General features: G+C 42.7%; 1 protein-coding gene and 1 long non-coding RNA gene across 4 annotated transcripts; one reads left to right on the plus strand and one right to left on the minus strand.

Annotated features, from left to right (window-relative positions):
- Positions 1–1,694: 1,694 nt before the first annotated feature.
- LOC310675335 lies at positions 1,695–10,530 on the minus strand. 2 transcript variants are annotated; one of them, XR_014510061.1, is made up of 2 exons: positions 9,874–10,530; positions 1,695–7,106 (listed from the first exon to the last, which is right to left on the minus strand). It is a non-coding gene; the product is annotated as an uncharacterized lncRNA (long non-coding RNA). The 2 variants fall into 2 exon arrangements; XR_014510062.1 differs by lacking the exon at positions 9,874–10,530 and adding an exon at positions 8,487–9,533.
- Positions 10,531–11,816: 1,286 nt separating this feature from the next.
- Positions 11,817–24,868, plus strand: LGALSL (galectin like). 2 transcript variants are annotated; one of them, XR_014510041.1, is made up of 6 exons: positions 11,817–12,201; positions 12,709–12,780; positions 12,917–13,005; positions 13,733–13,910; positions 21,135–22,689; positions 22,813–24,868. XR_014510041.1 is itself a non-coding variant. In XM_083435652.1 (5 exons), exons 1-5 carry the CDS (start codon positions 12,169–12,171, stop codon positions 21,276–21,278), a joined length of 516 nt encoding a protein of 171 aa, XP_083291778.1. In that variant the 5' UTR covers positions 11,817–12,168; the 3' UTR covers positions 21,279–24,868. The 2 variants fall into 2 exon arrangements, 1 of the variants encoding a protein (XP_083291778.1); XM_083435652.1 differs by having other exon boundaries at positions 21,135–24,868.
- Positions 24,869–25,339: the final 471 nt, after the last annotated feature.

Genomic DNA, 25,339 nt, shown 5'->3' on the forward strand with positions numbered 1-25,339 from the left:
ATTTGTAATCCAGCCAGGAAGGAAATATTTTTGTTTTATGCTTAATCTGCCAATAGAAGCAGAAACACAATGGGTGATCAAAATCTACATATTATGTAATTTCAGATTAAGAATTTAGATTGTGCTATTTCTAATACTTTGTTATTCTTTCCTTTATATGTCCTCTATCATGACATGTTGACTTTTACTGCAAAGAAAAATGCAAGATAGCTAACATAAAAACAAATGGAGACACTTTTCTGAGAGTGCAGTTAAGGAGCCTTCATAGTACACATTTTTGTGATCACTTTGGGGTAAGAAACATTTTAATTGCAATTATTTTTAAGGTAATGCTTGTGAACATTCCATTATATCCCAGAATCTTAGCTAATCACCCTTGGAGTCCCTGTACAATCCCTTAGAACAACTGCAATTAGCACTAGTGATTTATAAATTTCCAGAATCCTATCTTCTCCTTTCAACCTTCAAATATGGAAAATATAGTCTCTTCAAAACACTTCCAAATAATGAAAAAAGGATGTAAGACGTATGCTGCAAGAAAGGTGTGACAATTTAGTGCATTCACACTGCAAAAGTAGGGTTGAACATTTTTCTTGATTTTATTGTCTTATCTTTCTGTAAACCACTTTGAACTTTTTTTTACAATCAAGCAGTGCTCAAATTGTATGAAATAAAAAATAAATAAAAGCTTTTGATATGTCCTTGTACCATTTCATTACCAATATATATATTTTTAAGTAACAATTATTTGATATTGGTGTTGTCTTTTGTGGTAATCTACTCTTTTAATATTTAATAATTTTTAAAGCAAAGGGTAAGATTCGACCTTCAGTAGAGTTAAGAACTTGTTATTACTTCCTTTTTTAACAAAGAGACATAAACAAAGGCCGTTCCCTGTGGATAACAGCTGTCAAATCTGGACTGAATTATACAGATGTAAACTGGAAATTAAGTCTAGAAATCTCAGGAGTTCTGGAAGAACACTTTGTGAAGATCCTAATTCAAGACAAATACAAGACAAATCAGTTATCATTTTCGAAAGGCAGACATACTTCTTTCATTTAAATTGGTAAGAAAGGATATACCTGGAAGATGTAGCTCTGAAAAATGTAAAGACTTTGGTGATATCCTACTACTCCTAAGACATACTCAGGGTAGACATAGGACAAAAAATTATTTGGTCTGCATTTTAATGTGAGCCTAACAAATCTGAACCAATATATGAACCCCAAAGGCAGCTCTCCTGAAGTTTGTGTTTCTCTGACTTTTGCAATGCAGTTCTGCAATACAAGGATGAATAAAAATGTGCATATTGGTATAAAGTGCATGCAAAAGGTGTACAAATTTTCACAAGGCCTTTTTATATAAAAATGCAAAACTATGCAGAAATGGGACAAATCAAATTTAAGATTGGAAAAATGAGAAACTAAAAACCCCCCAAAACTGATGGACTGGTCCAAGTGTGACATGCATTTTTTATGTGCCACACTGAAATCTATAAGGAGGCATTTTCACTTGACGGCCATATCTGCCAAAATGCAGGGCAAGTGTACCGTGTTCCCTAAGTCCTACTGTGTTCAGTGGCCTTGTGCCCAGGACTGCAGTTTTAAATATGATTCCCCGTGACAAAGCAAACATGTATGGCTGACCACACAGTTTGATGAATATTGATATATCGTACAGTATGTGGTTTGTTTTCTCTCTCTCTCAGTGCATCACTTTATTCATATTGACTACATAACATACCCTCAAGGTATGAGCTTCTATTTTTGAAATGGCAAACACTAAATGATAGACTTCGCTACGATGTCAAATCCATCTATTCCAATGACATTAGGGGGCATGCAGTTCAGACTCAACTCCATTTCATTTCACACTGGTCTGAACATGCTCAGTGCCACAAAGTGCTTCCTGACTGTTCAGGTGGGGAACAGGCGGGCAATGGAATGGAGTTTTCTGAAAAAGCGCTCCATGCTGCAGCATTCTGTGGCAGGTCCACTATGTATCTTTGACTTGCCATGTCATTGGCATGGGCAGTGCCTGGCAAACATGCATAATCAGCAATGAGGCAAGAGGTTCTGCACAACATTATTGTGGTGTTAGATTATTACAGAATTATAAGTCCTTGATTGAGTGATTGATTGATTGAAATGCTTTCTTGGAGGGCAAACCATGACAACTGGTTCAGCTTCATTTTGTAGTGTAGACATGTTTGCTCAACTTCTTAACTCACTGAGAAGATAGCTGGTTGCTTTATTATTTGCATGCTTGCTTCATAATATTTATATGCTGCTTCATTAATAAAAACCTCAATGCAAGTTCCTCGAATGAGGTTCAACACAACAATGGTCCTGTATTGCATTAATAGCTTTTGACCCAGCCTCCTCCTTCACATTATTTTAATTTTGTTTTGGTCCCCAAGGGCAGTCATTATGATTGGTTCACCTCCACCCTGAAGCATGAGGTTGTTTATGCCTTTTTTCAAAGCACAGTCAGTAGGTGTCTTTTACTGGCACAGTCATTACCCTCAACCAGTGCTTTTTTCTGGGGGTACTTAAGAATGCACAGTACCGGCACCTCTTGTTTGTTGTTGTTAAAAAGTGTAGCACTTACTGTAACAACTTCATGGTGGGTAATGGCATCTTTTTCTAGAAAAAAGCAGTCCTCAGCCAATGCTAAATTCTAGCTAAAGATGCAGAATGGAATCTGCATTGCTCATTGCACAAGTTTGCATTTTAAAGGAGAGGAACAGAATTTGCTGAAACATTTGCCCAACTTAGGAGTCCCTGAAAGTAGAAGAATAACCTTCAAACACATTTTTGTAAAGGCCAACACCGGCAATATTTGAAAGGTCTCTTTACATTTTAATAGAATATTTAACATTTAAAAGCCTAAAGTTTTCAATAAAAAGAGAAGCAGGACTCTTCAGGTTCAATTTTGGGGTTTCCACCAGCAACTGACCTCATAGGACAGTTTCTATCACACTGGCAGTAAAATCTGAATTTTTACTAAAAGGCACGGTTCTCTAAAGACAGTCAATCCACCACAAGTACAATGCATCAACAACAGCCACACATTATTTAATGCTATGCAGGGAGGACACAAAGGGTGGAAGATTCATCTGCATACAGTATATGTACAAGGGGCCAGTTCATAGGGTTATATCCAATGCTGCGTATGTGGAGTTCTACTTATGCAACAGAACTTCCCTTCTTCCCACACCAGTGCCAGATTTACGTATAAGCTAAACAAGCTATAGTTTAGGGCCCCACTCTCTTGGGGGCCCCAAAATTTTTTTAAGGGAAAAGACCTGGATATACATTTCCAAAATATAAGATAAAAAACAATTACTTTGATAAAATACATATTTTGTTATATGCAAATGATACCTATTAGGTCCAGAAATTACCACATAGCATATATTCAACACAAAAAACAGCGACAATTTGTTGTTGACAAAGGAGAGCTGGACATATAAAGGGCTCCATTACCTTCAGTAGCTTAGGGCCTCATCAAACCTAAATCTGACCCTGCCCCACACAATTCCAAAATCTGTACTGGAAAGTCCCCGAACCCTCTGGAGTGAATTTGGAGGGTGTGGGATATGTGGGAGAGGAGAGATGAGGAGGGAGAAGTCTACTGTTCAAGCAGAATGATGGCATTGGATACAACCCGTAAGATTTTTGCTTTTCTTTGAAGACCTTTTTGTTCACCCAGTCATTTGTTACTGAGGTGCCATCAAGGTTTTATGCTCCGTTGCTATGGCTGCAGTAAATTGTATTTTATTTAGATTTGTATTTTTAATAATTTTAAATAGTGGTTTGTAGCCAAAGTGGGTCATGCTTAGAGCAGCAGACTCCCTGAAATAACTATTGGCTCATGGTTTTCAATGGGTCCACCTAAAGAAGGATGAAGTCTGGATCCAGCTTGTTGTGAACCACACTGAAAGTGTTTCCTGAAGAGAAGGCTATTAAAACAAAACAAAACTGAACACTCATAGCCTCTGTACATGCAATCAGCAACCTTGTCTCCAGCTGGTGTGTATTTGCACGCACATGATTTCTATTTCCTCCCCTCTGACCACCACCGTCAACTAGAATTTCTGGAGTGGAATCTTGGTGGCCGCAAAGGGTTATAGGTCCCCTACCCTGCGCCACTCTCCTGCATTGCACCAGGGACCCAGCTGACTGCTACTTGCTTTTAAGAAACATGTTGCATCTGTTTCGGGCCTTGCTCTTGATATTTAGAAAACTGTGAACCACTAAGAACTTCAGAAGTCCATGGTTGCTAGCAACAGACCTCTTAAATGCGCAGACTCGCATTTAATTCAGATGGGCTCCATTGCTATTGATAATTTTAAAGGTAAAGGACCCCTGAAAGTTAAGTCGTTGCAGACGACTCTGAGGTTGCAGCGCTCATCTCGCTTTACTGGCCGAGGCAGCCGACATTTGTCCGCAGAAAGTTTTTCCGGGTCATGTGGTCAGCATGACTAAGCCGTTTCTGGAGAACAGAAACACAGTTTACCTTCCTGCCAGAGTGGTACCTATTTATCCACTTGCACATTGACGTGCTTTCAAACTACTACATTGGCAGAAGCCAGGACAGAGCAACGGGAGCTCACCCCATCGCGGGAATTTGAACTGCCGACCTTCTGATCGGCAAGCCCAAGAGGCTCGGTGGTTTAGACCACAGCGCCACCCGCATCCCTATCAATAGTTTTAATTAGGTATAAATGCAAGTTGGTTGTATTTGTGGATTGCAGTCTAGGTATTTCCCATGTATAAGAATCATTTGTGTTCAAGTTAAAATGCATTTTTCCTCCGTCACACCCACAAAGGTAATGAGATGGCACAGGATCCTTTGGTTATAAGGTAAGATTGTTGGATAGGACTAAGTACCAATTAGAAACAGAAGAACATTACACAGGAGAATGAGCTTCAGCAGGGGTAAACAACCATTTTCAGAAACATGTTATTATTCACTGTTATTAAGTTTAGTGCACTTATTAACTGAAATGCAACTATGATCAAGTTAGAAATGAACGTCTTATTAAATGCAAACCAGACTCGACACACCCATTCAGCTTACATCACCAAAAGATAAAGGACATGTAATTGGTTCTGAGCATAGTCTACTGGTAATTAGGTCAATTATTAATTGTACTTCTAAAATTCAAATATAGCTGTGAATAGGTAGGCATGAATATTCTGTATAAAGTGCAAGCTAAGTTGTTGACCACCTGTGAAGGAAGGACCCAATGCACTAGTAAAAACTTTGGGCATCTAGAAATTAGGAAGGAAATTAGGAGAATACAAAAGCCAAGTAATAGGTGCAGGGAAATCCCCAGCTGCCCTGCAAAATCACAGGGGGCCATTGCTGTGCGTTAACAAAACTCCTTCTGGAGCTGCCTGCTTTGGGATCTGCTCAAAATGGCTGCCATTACTTCAGCTGCCTGTTTATGTAAAAAATGGAGCCTGCCCTGTATACTATCCCAAAATGGGGCAATCGTTTGTGACTTTGTGGTTGACATAGTTTGTAAGGAGCAAATGCACACTATAAAAATGTAAATGAAACCTTTTGTAATGACAGGAGATTTAAATACTTGTTGGCGGTGGTTGCAAATAGAGAAGTCATGACTCAAAGTCTTATGGGACTGAAAGCAAATAGATAGGCTGGTTTAAAATTTTTGTTTGAGTAAATTGTCTATGAATGTGTCCAGATGCTAAAACATTTTTAAATGTTTTCAGATGCTATAAAACCTGTTTATTTTATTGCTTTATTTTCCTGTTTTTATTGTTACTTTGAGCTCCTTTGGGAGGAAGGGTGGGAATGGAATTTATATATAAATAATGTACACATAAATAACATACCAAGCTCCTTCAACCGTTCATCATAAGGTTTGCTTTCCTGACTATGCTTGTTCATTTTTCTCATTTGCTTATATTGATCTGTTTTCTGCTGAAGGTCTCTTTCAAGCCTGTAAACTGCACTGAAGTTTTGGAAAGCGGTTTCTTCCTTTTATCTTCTTGTATGTTTTGTAATAAATTTAATTTGGGCAAGGGGAAGAAAAGAAGGTGGGCTAAGTGTTTCTGGATCAAGAGAAATCAACAATGAGACAAACCTGTTTCAGAGCTTCACTGGGAGAGGCGTTATTGAGGTCACATCACAGTAGGGCCACACCTGTCCCTATTTCCCTTCACAGAACTCCTGTCACATTGCACAGACATGTTAATTGCCTTCTTGCTTCAGTTGTGCTGATGCTACGCCATGCGCATGATGATCAAGAGTGAGTGGGTGGTTGTGCAGCGGGTGTGTTTCTGTGAGCATGTCAGATGGTATGTGGTCCACAAGTTCAGGTGCCAACCCTCCTGGGCCAGACAACACCTCCAGTTTCATATTTGTGATGAGGCATTGCTAGATCTCCCTTGTTATTATGGAACTTCATGAAACATCACCATTTGATTCTTCCTTGGCCTCTGCTAATCACCTTAAAGATCAGGAAGCCTTAGTAAGAACATTATTTATTTGCTAAGCAGCCAGACTGAGCTCTGCTTAACTTGAGAAAAAACACAATGTGGACATTGCCAATGTTTTCTACACTTTCCTCACTTCTAAAGTTTTCTCTGCCATTAAGGGACCTGAGCTGAGAAGCTTAGTTGTGGCACTTCTAAGAAAACTGTTGAGATTTACAGTGTTTCTTTCATTGAATACAAGAGATTGAATAGTGCCTGGCCATGGTCACAAGGGAGAAATGGCTGCGGGCCACTCCCAAACTTTCAGCATAACCAAAAGGGCCTAGACAATCTTTGACCTTATGTACTCACACAGAATTTTAATTGGTTGTTCATCCTTAATTTGGCACTGGTTTTCAGGTCCAACTATGGTACTGTTTGAATTATTAATTGCCATCAAAACAGGAATAGTGGGCGGTAATTCACTAAATGCCAGGAGATGCTTTTGTAAATGTTTATTTCTCTAGAATTTTCCATATTCAAGAAATTTTGGCTTGGCACTTGTTTGTTCAGATGACTCAAACTCTTGCCAGACTTTCTTCTTACTTGTTGCTCATCTTTTCCAGATTGCTGTTACATCTTTCCACCCTGAAACTAAAGGGACTCATTGTGGAACCTGCAAACTGTCACATCATTACAACAAAAGACATGATAGGCAATGCAAATGAGTCTAATCATAGCACACAATATCAGACTGCTATGGTGTAATACATCCAGTGTAATTATGCCACACCAAAATCCTGATCAGGCTACATTCCTTTTCGTAAATGGCAGCCAGAAACTAAACAAAACTATTGAAATGACCAAAGAGAATACTAGTACAGTGGTACCTTGGGTTAAGAATTTACCGTATTTTTCGCTCTATAACACGCACCCGACCATAACACGCACGTAGTTTTTAGAGGAGGAAAATCTGTAGGCATGCCACCTGTAGGCATTCCCTCCATAACACGCACAGACATTTCCCCTTACTTTTTAGGAGGAAAAAAGTGAGTGTTATGGTGCAAAAAATACGGTAATTCCTTCCAGAGGTCCGTTCTTAACCTGAAACAGTTCTTAACCTGAGGCGGGCTTTCGCTAACGGAGCCTCCAGCTGACGCTGTGCCGCTGGTGCGCAATTTCCATTCTTATCCTGGGACAAAGTTCTTAAGCTGGAGCAACCACTTCTTGGTTAGCGGAGTTTGTAACCTGAAGCATCTGTAACCTGAAGTACCACTGTATGGACAATCCATTTGCTATCTAAGTTGGTCTTTGTGACATAGATAAAAGAATGTGAAAATATTTTTGATTTTTCTGTGTAAAATGCTACGTATTAAAATGTTTTCTTTCTTTCTGTGACTGAGTATCTGCAAGAGTGGTCTTCGCTCTGGGGGTAGCCAGTACTATTTTCCGCTTGTTCTATTATAATGGCAATGGCGCCCAATTGAGAGGTGCTGGAATTGAGTTCCAGTGAGTTCTGTCTGAAAACCCCCCCTATATGGCTATACATAGTGCAGGGGTACTCACAAAAATGTACTTCAACTTCTTTAGTCAGGAGTGAAACTAAGGCCCTTAATTTTGTCTCAATCATTGAGAGTGGAATCAAACACTTCAGTAATAATGATAACAACAACAACAACAAAAAATTTTATTTATACAAGACAAACTGGAGGACACCAAATACTCTTGCTAACACACCACCAACTACAGGTCTTCTTAAACAATCCTGCAGTAAAATCAGCAGCCACTAGGCTCTTGACCACCTTCAAAAACCTTCTCCTGACAGCAGAGGGACATGGCAAGGGGGTGGTATCCACAATATACAAAATACTGCTTCAGAATCCCACAAACCCCCTAGACGCAAAAACAAAATAAAACAAAATGGGAGCACAACATAGGCTACAAAATAAACCTTACCCAATGGACTAGAATGTGGTCTTAACCTCCCTTTAAATACATCTCAGCCATAAGAAGGGAACTTACTTTGAAACTTACCTACAGATGCTACCCAACACCAGGGAAACTGGCACTGATACACCCAGGAACCTCACCAAAATGATGAAGATGCTGCACCTCTACAGACACATACCTCCACATGTGGTGGGAATGCCCCAAAATCCAACCTCTTTTGATGGCAGTTTCTTACATACAGGAAATATGCAAAATAACTAAAAAGGTATTGGAAGCTACCTCAGAACTAGCCTTATTGAATATTTTCCAAGACACTAATGCTCACTCACACTATTGAGAGCTACTACTACTATAAAGAGCAGCCACAAGCATCATAGCTAGGCACTGTAGAGACCTGTCAGAAGTGAGCATGGAACACTGGTACCAAAGCCTTACTAGAAAAGTTAACCAACAGACTGAAACTGACCCAGAGACAAATAAAAGAGGATGCCTTCACCTGATATGGCTCCCCTTTATTACACACACAGCCCAACTAGACAACCTACTGACAGAATACGAATCAATATGGCTAACTTGACCCAACAATTCCTCCCTACTCACCATGCAAACAAATCTCACTGCAGTCACCTAAAGGCAACCAACCATGCCCTGCCCCCCCACCTCTCTCACTGCCAAGAAAAATAATAAATGAACAGAAAGAGAACCTACCCAAGTGATGCTGACACAAAAACCTCACACATACACTAAGTACAATAATGTAAATTTACTACCACCTCTCTCCCCCTTTCCTCCCCAACCTTATACTGTATACGTTAATGTCTCACATCGAATGTAACTGATCAGTAGAAAAGACTGAGACTGGAAAATAGATAATGTATGTACTTTTTTAACCCAAAAAACTTTAATAGTTTTCTTTAAAACCATGGGATGCCCTTCTGTTTATGAAAAAGGTTGAGCACAATCTTCAAAGAATATTGAAGTGTAATATCATATCTGTAGAGTGGCTCCTCAATCATTGTGTGCTACTACAGTGATACCTCAGGTTAAGTACTTAATTTCTTCCGGAGGTCCGTTCTTAACCTGAAACTGTTCTTAACCTGAAGCACCACTTTAGCTAATGGGGCCTCCCGCTGCCGCCATGTATATTTATGTATCTCACCCCCCGAAAGAAATCCCCACAGAAAGTCAAAGCAATGAGAATTGAACCCTAGTTTCTGTTTTATACAACTGGGAGTTTCTTGCTGAAATTCCAGCCTTGGTGCAAGTTGTTGGAAACCAATCTCCCAAGACCAAAAGAACAAGTGCCTACATTTATTCCAGTTTCTGTGAAATATATTCCTCCACCCTAACCCATAAGCCAATAGAAGCTTACAAACCCATTGTTAAGAGAACCTCCTGCTTACACCTGACAGGCAATAGCTGCCTGACAGCGTTCAGGGTCTTGCAATCGTTTTCTAAGCTTCTCCCATACCTTTTAAAGACTTCCAGTGGAAGGGAGTTCTACAGCTGGAGAAGAGCCATCAGGAATGCCTCTCCGCATGCCTTTGCCAGTCATGCAGAGGATACCAGCTCTGAGAGGCTGTTGGGAGCACAAGGCCATCCTAAGGTATGCAGGTCCTAAACAATTTTTAGAATTACTTATTAAAATGCACAGAAATTCAAGTGTTACTTTACCATTTGTATCCAGGCCTTTGTAAGTTAGGCTAGAATAGATTGAGTAATGCTGTCCTAAGGTTCTCCAGTAAGCTTTATGATAATAATAATATATAGCTGCCTGTGATGAAGGACAAGATGGTGCCTCTCTCCTTCCTGCCCTCATTCCACAAACAAAGCTGACTGGACTGTGAGTGGAATCCCACTTCACTGTGGGACAGCATCCTCCCCACTCCTGAGGGCGGCAGACTATCTCTCTGGGGGTGCAGCACATGGAAGATGCCCAGGGGGTTCAGGAGGATGCCCCGCTCCCTGCATTTATTTATTTCATTAATTAATGAAAATATAACACTTGAGAGTTTGGAAAAAACCACTCTCTAGGCAATATAAAATCCAACGCTAAAATGATCAGGGGGTGGGGAACAGTTAGAAACAGGTATTTAATATATTTAAAAGATTACTCAAATCAACTCTAAAAGGTTGGCAGGAGCTGGAAGAAAGCAACAAGAGCAGACCCCGTCACACTGATTCAAACTGCTGGACTTAACGATCAGCTAGCCCTGGAGACTCGGTGGTTTAAAGCACAGTGCCACCTGCGTCCCTACTCTAGTTTAGAAACAAATAAAACACATTTGCATAGAACTGTCTAAACAATTATTATTATTAATAATAAAATTTATCCCTTCATCCAAATATCACAGGGTAGTTTGCAATATAAAAACACAAAACATGATAAGCAAACATACCACCACCACCAATACCCCGCAACACATTTAAAAGGCCATAGATGGTTTAATCAGCCAACTAACTGCCTGGGGGAAGAGAAATGTTTTTGCCCGGTGCCTAGAATTATGTAAGAAGGCACCATGTTTTAATGGGCACTGAAAACAGTACAGTGAAAACACCTGCAGGGAGTTCCAATGTACAGGTGCTTCCACACGAAAAGATTGATTTCTTACAAGTGCACAGTGAATATTATGTGGCAGATCCAAGCTGCCAAGTGAGCTTATGTGGGGTAAAGTGACAGTAGTCTCATTCTCCCTAATGGTAGGGCCGGCCCAAGTCTGTAGGAACGCCTGCAGAGGCACAAGACAGTGGTGTATGTCAATTATTCATGGTGGGAAATCTTTGAGCCCCGTGGATTCGAGATGGGAAATGATAATCATGACACAGAAAGCTGCTCCAAGGATGGAAAACTCAGACAACAGGACCACTTTCTCAAATCTCCCAAGTGTACAAACAAACCTCATACAGAGGAGCCACTGCTATCATGCTTTTTTTGGAAGCCTAAGGAACATGGGTTGCCTTTTATTTTTTACAATGGGACAGAAATAAGATACTAGAAAGCGCAACAATTTCTTGATTATTTCTGGGTGCTGCGCCAGCCACGGAATTAAAAAGGAACAAATACAGGGGAAACAAACAAACAGGGGAGATGTTACGGTCAGCCCGCAACTTACGCGCTTGCAACTTAGCTTTACAAGGCGGGCAAAATAACATTTTTTTGAGAGGCAGCGAGTAGCCGAGGAAAACAACCTTTGGCCATCGCCCTCGCCGCGGCGCGCTCTGCATCTGGACTCCGCGGGGTTTGGGCTGTGAGGCGCCATCCCCGCCCCGCTCTCCGGCCTCCGGCGACCCCCAGGGGCAAAACACTCCGGGCTGAAAACCCCCCGGTCCCTCTCCATCCAGCCCCCCCCACCCCGCGTGCCAGTCGCCTTCCTCCCGCTGGCACAGCCCCCCCCCCCGCCCTAAGGCGGCCCGGCGAGAGGACCAGCCTGGGCGCGTCGCCTCCCGGTCCCCTGCCCTGCGCCGCCGGGCAGGGCTTGCCGGGCCGCCTCCCGCCTGGCACCCAGGAGCAGCCGCGCTTCGCCCGCCCGCCCGCCTTCCTCCTCCTCCTCCTCCTCCTCCTCGCCGCCGCCGCTGCAGCTCCGCGCGCCGCGCCGTCGAGCCTCTCCGAGGAGCTCCTCCCGCCCGGGCCGGGCCTCGCCCCTCCTCCTGCCCTCCTCCTGCCAGGTCGGCTCCGGCGGCGGCGCTTTGCCCGCGCTCGGCCAGGCACGTCTGAGGCGCCCGGCGCCCCGTCTCCCTCCTCGGGCAGAGCCGGGCTTCCCACAAGATGGCGGGATCGGTGGCCGAGAGGGACGCGGTGGTGAGTGGCACCGGGGCGGGATCCCTGGCGGGGTCGGGGCAGGGCTCGGAGGGTGGCCTCTGCTGGGTCGGGGGGGGATCTCGCCGGGATCCCGCCTCCCCCCCGGCGCCAGGTGGGAATACCTGTTTGCAGCGGCGGGAGGATCCCGCGCCCACAAAGCGCGTTACAGGGGAAAGGGACCCCGGGGGCTTCGGCCCTTCTTCTTCTTCCCCTGCCAGCCTTCAGGTGCGCGGATCTCTCTCTGGGCGCGAGATCTGGGCGATCTTGGCAGGCCTGCTCCATCTCCGGGGACGGACCAGCATGGATTTCTCTGCTACCTGGAGCAGAAGCAGGCGACACCCTTTGTTTTGCAAAGGGGCTGGAGGGAAAAGAGAGATTCTCGCTCCGACTTGGAATGAGATTGGCGCTCTCTCTTCCTCCCCGGGTGCCCCCTTCTCTCTCCCCTGGGGCGGAATACAAAGGGGGCCCGCTTCTGCTTCAAGAGTGTGCGCTTGTTTTTGTCTCCAGAAAATAGAAGACGGGCATTTGAACAACTCACTGGGATCTCCGGTGCAAGCAGAAGTATATTTTCCACGCCTGGTAATGTTTCCCCCCCTTTTCCTTTTTTCTGATGCCTTCTCCTCCCTTCTTCCCTCTCCCTGTATTGTGATTTAGCCCTTTCTGCCCCGATGGTGTAAGAGGCTGTTCGTTCTGAATCCTTGCAATCCTTTTCCAGATTGTCCCATTCTGTGGGCACATCAAAGGAGGAATGAGGCCGGGCAAGAAGATCTTGGTCATGGGCATTGTGGATCTCAACCCAGAGAGGTAATCAGACAAGAAGGAAGGCTTTTGTTTTCCACTGGCCCAGTTTCTGTCTTCAGTCTATCTAAGGTCTGCAAGAAAAGCTGTGTTTGCATAAAAATAAAAAGAATGTGCTTGCCAGACACCCATCATTTCTCAAGACAAGCTATTTTTATCTGCAATGTAAATATAGAATGCTGCTTTCTCCTTTGACCCATGGCAGCGGATGTATTTATATAAGAGGTCAATGTTTCCCAAAATTTCATGCGGCCTCTGTAAGGGCTGCTTCACGCATGATATGTTTTCTAAGTGGAGATCATCTCCATGAGGGGTTTTTTGGGGGGGGGCAGGAGACGTAGGAGCCAACTTCTGGGGGGAGGGGTCTTTGCCCCCCATAAAATATTTCAGGGGACCAACCCCTGCAATGTTGATGGGCATTGCCATTCAAATAGTGTGCATGCACCATGTGATGCAATGCAGGGTGGGGCTTACCTACTACTCCCTCACCCCCGCCATATTTTATTCAAGTCGGCGCCCCGGCAGGAGAAGCATATAATATACAAAGTGACTGTAAAAAAAAGGATTAGGGAGCCTAGCAGGAAAACTTGCCTACACACATACTATACCTATGTGCCAGCTGTGGTCAATACCAGTAAAATGTATTTGTACAGGCTTAGAAGCCAAGTGTGCTACATCCTGGATTTTATTGCTTTATTTTGGGTGAATGAGTGGGCTACTGTTCCCATTACAGTTTTGACATCAGTCTCACATGTGGGGACTCAGAGGATCCTCCTGCTGACGTAGCTATTGAACTGAAAGCCATATTCTCGGACAGACAGTTTCTCAGGAATTCTTGTGTATCTGGTGAATGGGGAGAAGAACAATCATCTCTTCCTTACTTTCCATTTATTCCAGACCAGCCCTTTAGGGTGAGTACTTTATAAAATTTATAAAATAGTTGTGTGTAATTGATGGAAGTGCTTTTGGTGTTTATTTTTAAAAATAATAATACTCTATTTGCATATTGAAAAGAACATTGAGCCACAAAAATCTCTGCCCATCTGAGTATTTTAGAAAGGCACAGATTCAAAGCTACTGATTTAATCTATGCATACAAATTTGATGTTATGCTAGTTTGTGTGTCATGCATGCAACTCATCTGAACAGCCAAGAAACCCCAGATGGTAATATTAAAGATGGTAATATTTAGTGGTATAGCAAACTTTCTGGGTTTGGTAATTACAACCATAAGTTAAAAGCACTCTAAAATTATGCCTCAGTTTGAAATGGCTACTATATAATTCATGCTACTGGTGCGTATGTGTAGGCATGTGCGCGCACATGCACACACACAAAATTAGCTGATGAATGTTCATACAATCCAGCTGAGTTTCTCCCTGGCTGACTGCTGCTTATTATGTCCATAGCAGGCACAGGTATAATGAATAAACAAATGCGGCTCCATGAAAAGTTCTTCATCTTTTTTCTGCTTCATGCCACCTCCATTTTTACTATAAAAAAGAGAGTGTGTTTTTAGTAACAGTTGAGCTAAGACAACTTACGGGCAGAAGCAGACTTGCAAGTTTGGATGTTATGCATTGGGTTTGGAGCATCTGAGCAGAGACATCTGTTTGCAGTGCATCACTTTCAAAGGACAGCATCACAATACATCAGAAACCACTTTGGCCTCGTGGGGGGTTGTCTTGGGTCCAGACATCAGCAAAGCAAATAATGCTCCAACAGCATTGTGATCAGTGTGGGAGCTTGTTTTCTTTCCCCTTTGGCCTTCACAGAGGCTTCTATAAGGCAGGGGATGGGGGCATACTTCTGAGGCCAGTTTGCAACCATCCTTTACACTGTAAGAAGAGTCTCCTAGCAGTTTAAAGGATTGTGTGGGCAGGGGAGAATTTGGACTCAGAAAATGAGTGTCTGAAGGTATTATCCGAGGCATCTAAACTTTAAAGGGGCTGTTCTTTGACCCCAGGTCCTCCCTGTATAGGGAAAGTGATTTGCTTTACTTCAGCCAAATGGTCAAACAGCAAGTTGTGTGTTAAATGCATAATTGCACTGAATGTAATGCATTTCTAAAAAACAAAAAAAAATTGTCCCAAGATCCATTCAGGATCATGACTTCACTGTGTGGGGAGAAGTTTTTAACCTTTTCTCTTCATGCTCCAGTACACTTTCCCCCAAGTCATCCCCTAATGGCATCTTCTCTACTCGGTGCAAATAGGAATTAGAGATGGGACAACTTTCATTGGTACATGCGGTTAAATGGTTAAACAACCCTCCATGTACACTCTAGTCCTGGTTCTACCTACCTGCCACCTTGCAGCTGCTACTTAAAAGAACAGTAGCAACAGACGTGTTAAATGCAATCACAGATAATATTAATCTTGGCTCTAAATCTCTCTTCTGATCACCACCGGTGTGCTACTCTTTGTTTCTAGGCAACCAGAGGCCTGAACATTGGCACAGACCTAATTTTTTGTAGTTTTTGAAGAGTGGCTTGTGTGTGTGTGGAAAATATATTTGCCTTAAAAAAATGTTTATTCAATTTATATTCCACCTTTCCTGGAAGGAGCTCTAGGTGGCATACAGTTCTCCCTCTCCCCGTTTTATTATTTATTTTGTAAAAAAAATCCAAGATTTTTCTGCACATTTGAGTGAGCCTTCCCACTATGCAGGGTCCTATTCAGGCTCTCACCCTGCGATTACTTTATTGTTTTGGTGTCTAAAGTACCCACAAATTGGACACCCACTTTGTGAATAGGCAGTAGTATCCCGTCCAGGACATGATGGAATGCAGGACAGGGAGGAGCATTTCTAGTATAGTGGTTATAAGTTTATGTTTACAATCTGCAGCTGGTTTCCTTTGTCTTGAATAGCAGTAGGGAAAGTAAATTACATGAATAGTGCAGCCTGGGATTATGGGATTTCTAGCCCGTTTGAGGAGGCAGCAGACAATTCATTCTACTGTAGGCCACATTTATTACTTTTTCCTTAGGAATAGGAGAGTGTCCAGAGGAAAACTTGTGAGAAAGACATATTTAAAGTGATACTTAGCATTGATGCTTATTGTTGTAATGCATCCTTTACAAATTGTGATATAAATTGCAGGGTAAATGGCAGTCAGCTTTTGAGGTCAAATCAGGATAAAGCTTATCTGAGTCCATCTATCCAGGCCACAGGCACATCCTGCATGAGTTTCCTCTGGCGCTTTGGAGTTTGGAAGCAATGCTGTTTTGTGCACTTTGAGATCCTAAGGCTGGGAACGTTTGTCCTCCAGTATATTGTTTACTGGGCTTAAAGGCAATCCAATTGCACCATGACCTTGTGTTAAATTAGTTTTAGCCACCATTCAATTTCTTGTCTTGTTTTGTTTCTGTGGGGTGGCTAGAATGCTGGATTTGTATGAGGGAGAATCAGGAATAAATCCCCACTCAGGCTCTTTTCAGATTGATAGATTGATTTGTTTGTTCAACATATTTAGTAGCCAGTCTTTAACCGTGGCAAAAACATAGGATGGAAAACATAACGATACAGTAAAGTAATAACAATCTAATTAACAACAATAAATGTAAAATACAGCAGGCAATTAAAATCTAATGTAAAAATGAATACAGTGTTGAAACAGCCTGCCTCCTGTCCCCAATTGTGTAATTTCAGTTGGCAGAAGAGCAGGGCCTCTAAAGCCAGTCTTGATGGCCAGACAAGTTCATGTGGGAAAAGATGGTCCATTAGATACCCTGGTTCCAAACATTTTAGCACTTTTAGGTTAAAACTAGCACCTTGCACTGTGCTTGGAAAATCACTCATAGTCATTGTAGCTGCTCCTCCACCCGGCTAGACTCAGCTAACATATCTGCAGTGTCTGAACAGTCTCCAAAGGCAGCTAACTGCTCACTGCAGTAAGTAGTCTAAACAAGTTGCAATGAAAACATCTTATTTTCACTTGAGAAATTGTATTTTATTTTCATTGGTTGCAGGGACCCAGAAAACCTTTTCCTACTCTACAAGCATATTTCCCAAAGCCTACTGGTTGTATTCAACTAACCTTTACTCACAGTAGACCCATTGAAACAAATGGTCATTACTAACTTGGGTTCCTTAATTTTAATAGGTTTACTCTGAGTAACAGTCAGTTGAATGAAACCCAAAGTGCAGAATGGAGTTGCTGGAAAAATACATCCCTGCCCCACAGCTGCACCTATTCTGTGGACTGGTAGCCAAAAGAAGGGTTTAGTGAGCCACTTCACACGCTTGGTGGGCTGTGTTAGGTATGATGGGTCACAAATTGTCCCAACAAGTGCTTATAACATGATTTGCAACAAGGGATTGTGCCCTGCAAGTTTTGAGATAGTTAAATATTCTGCCATTTAATCAACAGCAGGATGGGTGTGTGTGTGTGTGTGGAGTGGCAGTGGCGTTGTCCCAGCAGCAGCGACACTTCATTCTCAAGGATGCAGTGAGGCAGTGGTGAGGTCATGGGAGCTCTGAGTTGGCATCAAAGGCATCCACAGGTGAGCACAAACCTGTGAGATGCCGATAGCCCTGAGTTTCGCTGACTTTGCTGCTGCTTTGCTCTGCCCCATCCCAGCAAGCAGTAGTAGTACCACTGCCTCTCCTCCCTGTTAACATGCTGCTGCATTTAATGTACCCTTTTTATTGCAGGTTGCCGGGGGGGGGGGCTGTTCCCTTCAGAAAGTGTGTGTTCCTGATATAATATACATCTGTATCAGTACCTTTTTAGAAGACCTGTCTTTTCCTCTGCATCAAGGGCTCTTCATGCCCCTTCTTAGATGTGAGGATGCAATTTACTGGTGCTGAATGGGGCCAATGTTGTATTCTCATCACTGACATTTCATTATCTGAAAATGCCTTTATGGGGAAGAGCCATAGCTCAGTGGTAGAGCACAGGTTTTTCAATAATTATTATTAATAATAATAATGGAATAAAAATAACAATGTTGTTGGTGGCATCTGTCTTTCTCGAGAGGCAATGGAGTGCACTGAAATGACCTCCGTGGGGCACAAGCCTGGGCAGTGCTTGTGGAGGTCCTGGGCTGTGCAGATGACAAGACCCACCCCCTTGGCCTTGCAGGGCAATACGTTTGGCACCAGCTTGGCTGCAGGGGTAGCCAGAAGGAGGCGTACAAGGCGCCATCCAACCAACTTAGGGAGTGCACTTCGGATTTGTGTAAGGTTTACTCCTCAGTTTTTCCTTCTCCTGAAGACATCCCGTAAGGCAGCAGAGGTTTAGGATCAGAGTTTTCTTTCTCCCAGACGGGCTACCTTCTCAGGTTGACAAACCCCATCTGGCCCCCCCACAGCACGTGCAGAAACTGCCTTTGTGACCATTGGGCCCCCTGTTGGTCTTGTCCCCTCAGTCCTCCAGAGCCTGACTTTGCATGCGGGGGAAGTCCCTAACTCACCTGGTTTAGCCAGCCAGTCAAAACTGTTGCCGGGATGTGGCTGCTGTCACATGCTTCTAGGAGCTTCTAGGAGCCGCAGGTGAGTGCTGAGTGCAGGGTGGGGACCAAAGGTAAACAAACTACCCCAGAAGGAGCAGGACATGTCTCCCACTACCCCTCCCCCACATGCCATACACCCCAGTTAGCATTTAACAGCACTTTTCAATAATCCTGACAGCCGTTTTGGGATGTAGAGTACTTCAGGGGTGCAGAACGTTTGGCCCTCCAGATGTAGCTGGACGTCAGCTCCCATCGCCCTCACCAGGCATGGCCATGGCCACGGATGATGGGAGTTGTAGATCCGCCAGCAACATCTGGAGGGTCACAAACTTCCCACAACTAACTGGTGGGGGTAAAGCTAAGGTGGATAGATGCCAAAGAGGTCCATCACCTTCAATTGTTTTCTAGAAGGGGGGATTTCGGCTGTAGTTTGTCATCCAAGCTGCACCTGATGACATTCTCTCTGCTGAGTGACTGTTAAAGGTGCAGGATCCAATCCCTCTTTTGCATCTTGTTGCCACAGGTGAAGGTGGAAGAGACAGTGGGTAGCTAGGCTTGAGATAGGAGTGAGGTGCTCATTGGGAGCCTCTTTGGCCTCAGAAGCTGGAATATTGTGCTTCTGAGAATGTAGAGGTCATCAGTAGCCAATATATATGTGATCTTACATTTCGTCACACACAAAAGAAATCTGGAATGTGAACAAGACCGAGCTGGACTGTGGGCTTTTCATACTGCACCCCACTTCTTGAGGTGCATTTTGCCTACTGAATTCAATATCACAATAAGCCAGTTCATGTCAAAGGTGCTAGAGAATTTGGGTGACTGGGATTTTAGAGCTTCTTCCCTTCCAAAATTCCTAGAAATACATTTCTTCAAAACATGGGTTGATTCTTTTTTAGAACACAATCTTAGGATCAGATGGAGAGGACACCCCCCCCCCGTTACATTGATGCTTGGGGACTGAACTGTGTATTTTTGTTGGCAACATGGCTCAGTTGGTTGGTGCTGATAACGCCAAGGTTGCAGGTTTGATCCCCACATGGGACAACAGCACATTTCTGCATTGCAGGGCTAGATGATCCTCAGGGTCCCATCCAACCCATCCAACTCTAGAATGTTATGATTCTATGTATACTGTGATCCTGCACACCATGTACATTGGTATTTACTCCCATCTAAGCGTGTATAGGATTGCACTCTTAAGTGCCTTAGAAGAATACAGTCCTGTAGTCCTATTTTAAGTGAAGAATTGTAGAACTTCTACTGTTGCCTTAAATAGAGTTGGCTCTGGGCCCCTGGGCTTTTATGGGTAATGAAATTTTGTGTGTGTGTGTGTGTTCTATTCATTCACAGAGAACTGTAGAATTCTTATATTTCCAGTGTAGATTCATCTCACTTTGGACCAGGAAAGCCAATGTTTGTCCTCGCTAGGCAAGGACCAGCGTGGGGGATTAGCACTGTTTGTTTTGGTAATTCAGTGCAAGTCAACCAATATTGTTCAAAACTCCATACAATGTATTGTTTCTTTTGTTGATGTGGTAGCAGTTGGTGTAGTGAGGCAGACCTGGAGAACAACCCTTTGGTCATTGCTGTCATTACCATAGCTGTCAACGTTTCCCCTTTTTTAAAGGGAAATTCCCTTATTTCGAATAGGATTCCTCGCAAGAAAAGGGAAGTTGACAGCAATGGTCATTACAGCTTACTTGCACAGGCCTGCTGTGAAGCTGGGCTTTGCAGACACTTAGCCAGTCCGGCGCTGCTGCTGTGCAACCCCAGCCTTCTTCCCTCCCAGGACCTGTCCAGATAAGCTGTAGTGATGTTGGATGCTGGTGCAATGATCTACATTGGGAGCAAGGGTGGGAGACCAGCAGCTTCTCCTATTGACCAAAAGGCCATTGCAGAGGCAGCATGGTGGGGGCAGATCCAGCCACCAAGGCACGTGCCGCAGCAGAGGGTGGTACATGCCTTGGAGGCTGGATCTGCTGCCCCTGTGGATCCTGCCGCCTGAGGCAGTCCCTTTCCTTGGCCTGTGGGTGGGCTGGCCCTGGATGCTGGTGTTGTGAACATAAATGATATGTGGACTGTGCACAACTGTAAAGTAACTTCAGATTCGCAACCTCACACTGACTTTCATTATTTCTGTGCTATTATTTGCATTGTCATTGTGTCATGGAATTTTTGTGACCGTACTATGCATTCAGCAATATCACTACGCCTGGCAGAGTAATGCTCCTAGGATTTGTGATAATTCATCCATTGTTTGTTTGAGTCAGTATTCATCATTCAGAATGTACTTTCAATTCACAAATCATTTTGCTGTAGCCATTCTATCTAGTCATTTAGTACATTGTCACAGTAGCTTTATGAGGCTATGCTCATTCTAAAACTGCAGACCTGGGTCTGGAGCTGAGAAAATGTCTTGGCCAAGTGTCACCCACTGGTCCTCTGAGCAGTGTTCTCAGATCCACATCAAATGCACTGGATTATAGTGATTTTGATCCATAACTGGGTGTTTATTGACTGGATTTAAACTATTCTGTAAAGCAGTGACCTAACCCCACAGATGCTCTAAGCAGTATAAAATTGACTATGGTTCCCATAATGGTGATATTTAAGTTCTGTGAAATGCTCCTCCCAGTTCCAACTGTGATTCTAGTTCATAACATTTCTTTCTTACAGGTTGAAATACTTTGTGAACACCCTCGTTTTAGAATATTCGTGGATGGACACCAGCTTTTTGATTTTTACCACCGCATTGAGAAGTTGTCAGCTATTGATACGATAAAGATAAATGGGGATCTCCAACTTACTAAACTTGGTTGACCTTGTTTTCATATTCAAAAGCAAAAACAATCAGATAAAGATAAAAACCAAAATTTTAGATTCCAAATTGGCTCAGATGCCGTCCACATCTGTCTGAAGGAGCAGAGACAAGCAACCCTTGAGCAACTTGCCTCTAGGGCAGGCACCACCGTTTTGCTCCCATAAGCAGCAAAGAACATACTGACGGACTGAAATACTGTTTATCCTATTGAAGAAAGCAATTGATGATTACTTGAGACTGAGCCGTGCCCCATTTTTCTTTGGCACTAAATAGCCTACGCCTGCTGGATAATCAAATTATAGTGGATCCTGAAAGAGTTACTTCATTGTCTATAAACTGCAGAAGCTATTGACAGGGCAGTTTTAAGTGCTAAATGTATTATTAAATGACAAGGGAATCGTTTTCTTTTGGAAATATTTCTCCTGCACTTAAGTGGGTTAATGTAAGTGTAACACAGATCACAAAGAGGGTTAAATGTGGAAGTCATTATTCAGTGCCTAATGCTGGTCTCCTTAACACCAATGACAAAAAGTCCTGTGGACTCTAATGGCATGTGATCAGCTAAACACAATGGCTCTGGTCCTGCCTCAACACACACATCCCATTGAATCAAGTGGACTTGGGTGTGTTTAATTGTGCATTGGATTGCAGCCAGTTACCATTGTGGTTTCTACTTTGGGGGAGTTCGTTGTCCAGGGAAAGGTCAAAACTGAGTAATGGCTTCTGGATTTGGCTTTCATATGATAGTCAGGGTATGTGCATAGAATGTAGGTCATTAAATGTTTTTGCACAATATAATATTAATACAGTTTTTTAAAGCTTCTAGTTTATTTATTGATACCCATTGTGTTAATGTTCTAACTGCAAAACTGAACAATATAACTGAGATTTAAGAGCGGCAAAGTATTTCTGAATGTACAAGTGTTCTTTGGGCAAATATTAACATATCATTTCGGAAATATGTCCTCTTTGTCTTTGGGCACTTGGTGGAATCATTGTTCACAGAACCTTGGTTTGTACATGTCTTCACTGGAAACTACTTTCAATATGTTGTTAAATCTGCTGTAAATGATAAGGTCAGAGCTGATGGGATGTTTTGAGGGGACGAGGGTCCCATGCACACACAGGAACAGAAGTTTCTAGGTTTATTGGTGTGCCTCAGTTGCAGTTTTGTACCCACTTAAGTGGGTGGGAGTAAGCCCCACTGAACTCAGTGGGGCTTATTTCTAAATTGACATGTATAGGGTTGCGTTGTTAGACCTTGAGGATACAACTGTCTTCTGCAGACTAGTAACTTTTCGTGGCTACTGTCATGGGTGTGGGAGAGAATAGAATTCTCAGCACATCTAAGGACAAAAAATAGCCTTTTAAAATGGCTCAGTTAATAATGTATCAGATACCTTCACTTAGGCCGGTGGTGGTCAAACTTGGCCCTCCAGCTGTTTGAGACTACAATTCCCATCATCCCTGACCACTGGTCCTGTTAGCTAGGGATGATGGGAGTTGTAGTCCAAAAACAGCTGGAGGGTCAAGTTTGGCCACCACTGACCTAGGCAATAGTTCTTAGTGGTAGAGATGAGCGCCGCACCCCATAGTCATCTTTGACTGAACTTAATCATCCAGGGGTCCTTTACCTTTACCATATAACTGCATTGTCCATATGATTACACTGCCCAATGAAATGTACCCCTCTGTCAATGTTTCACAGTGGGCTTCCGAGGCCTTGTTTGGGTGTTACAATCTGAGGAATGGACATGTCTTATTTTTAACACATGTATTATAGTGACTTTTAAAGATGTTTATTATGAAGACTTTTTGTAGCGTAACATTTTTTAAAACACCAAAAGAGGTAACAAAATGAACTTATGCTTCAATCAATCAATCAAAGCTGGGACCTTCTTGTTTGAGATAATTTTTAAAAAAAGATTAGCCACTCCTCTGCATCACTCCATCATCTTAGTAGGTGAAGTACTAGAAGTTCTAGGTTTAGTCAGTTCACATGGAATTCATTTTAGTGAGGAGACGGGGCCAAAATTTTTCATACACACTGTAAAACTGGAGTGGTGCTAAGAAGATTTTGCTAATTCACCTGTGTGTAGCCTCTGCTCAGGCCCTGCAAAAGTTTACAGTGCCATATTCTGAAGTTCTGCTCTATTACAAGTGACAGATTGGCTAGTCTGAGGTTAAAAAAGCCATTACATTATCCCCAGATCTGCCTACTTCACCTACTAAGGTTGGCAGCATCACCCTCCCCTTCCGGGGGCACCTTGCGTTGCAGTTAGGTGGGGCTTATAAGAAACAGCAGTGGATTGCATGGAATAAGTTTTCTGCTTGTGTTTAAACAGACATAAGAAAGGGATACAAAGAACCCCCTCAAGCGAGGATCACAGCAGAATGGAGCCACTAAGTAATCAAGAGCAGTAATAGGTCCCACTGAATGTTATGACAATAATTTCCGAGTCAGCATGATTAGAATTGTGTTTTAAGACTACAATCCTATGCAGATTTACTTTGGGTTCAGCCCTTCAGTGTTCAGTGGTACGTACTTCCAACATGAATAGGAGCAGGGTACAATACGATACGCTGCAGTCTTATTGGGAGTGGACCCTGTTGCAGTAAATCAGAATTACTTCTGGGTAAACAAGGCTAGGATCAGGCTGCATATATTTAAATCATAATATCCACTGAATTTTCTCTCTCTTTCTCCTGTATGCAGTAAATACGGTGTTGATAAACAACACAGCCCATCTGAGTTAATGTAAGAATATGCAGAGTAGCTGTATTTGAGTTTGTGATTGCATACTCTTACAGCAATTCAAAAGTGTTCTGCATCTTTAATTGAGTAGTATATGTTGTGATTATGATACAAACCTCCCAGCCCTTACAGAGTTTGTGGATTAGACACTTTGTACACTATAAACTTGGGGGAACTGAATCAGAATTCCTGGAACTGCATGAATGTGTGACTAGACTTTTAAGCATGCAAGTATTCACCTTGAAATCAATGTCAGGCCAGGTACCTGACTGAATCTCACTTGCACTGTGGAGATGAACAGAACAGAGCCTGCATGAAACACATCCCCAGATGTCTCAATCTTCTTCACCTTTATCATTGTGGGCATAGCTATATTTCTGTCTCTGCTGCATATGTTATTACCACTCCTCAGACATCAAGATAATTAATGTCCCCTGTGATTTTGCAATATTGTTCTGCTGTGCTACTGTTGCAAACACCCATGAGAAGTAATTAGAATGAGGCAATTCAAAAATTTAAACGGGAAACCTTTGACTGTTTCCTTGATTCCACCCCTCTTCCTTCTCAAGTTTGTATCAGAACGCAAAAGGTTGTTTTCAGGTGGTCATTCTGCCTCCCCTCCCTTTCCTCTAAGAGTAGCTTTATATGAGTATTGTACTCTTTGTACTGCAGTTTAGATTCAGTGTAGGAATCTGTCAGGATGAATTTACATGATGTATAAATTGTTGAGCTGATTGTGTCACTTCATAGTGTCTTAAGAAATCCTACAATATTTCTATACAGTACAAAAACAATATTCTTGAAAATAAACACAGAAAAAGGTTTTCTATAAAATGTTTGGATTATTGGTGTGACATACACAAACAGACAAGTAGGCTACTGATCTCTAGGATTTGGGACAGTTGCATCTTTTGGGTCAGCACCAGTCACCCTTGAAGTAGCCTCGTTGGTTTCATTAGGTCCTCATGAGTGTGACTTCATTGCATATCACCCTTCATTTATTTCAGAAAAAAATACTGATTTTGATAAGAATACTTGTAAAAAACCCCAGCCTTGGCTGTTTCCTCTTCAGGCTTGTAAATGTCTAATAGGACCATAGGTTTTCAGTTCATGGGTTTGAGGCTACAATAAGAGATGCCAGAACAAATGGTAGATTGACAAAGAATAAAATTATCTGCTGTAGGCTGCAATCCTAAACAGATTTTATTGGGATGAGAGTTCTATCGGACATAACAGTAGTAGGACTTACCGTACTTCTAAGTAAACATACATAAGATTGTGTTGTATGACTAATGTGCAGTGTGA

The sequence above is a fragment of the Podarcis tiliguerta genome, assembly GCF_965153285.1.
Source record: "Podarcis tiliguerta genome assembly, chromosome: 3".
Classification (NCBI taxonomy): domain Eukaryota; kingdom Metazoa; phylum Chordata; class Lepidosauria; order Squamata; family Lacertidae; genus Podarcis; species Podarcis tiliguerta.

Bases quoted from the DNA above. Each gene is read 5' to 3' on its own strand.
- LGALSL (XM_083435652.1), top strand. From the start codon at position 12,169: ATGGCGGGATCGGTGGCCGAGAGGGACGCGGTG. The intron at 12,202-12,708 runs GTGAGTGGCACC...TTTTGTCTCCAG, and splicing joins TGGCCGAGAGGGACGCGGTG to AAAATAGAAGACGGGCATTT. The intron at 13,006-13,732 runs GTAATCAGACAA...TTCCCATTACAG, and splicing joins GTGGATCTCAACCCAGAGAG to TTTTGACATCAGTCTCACAT.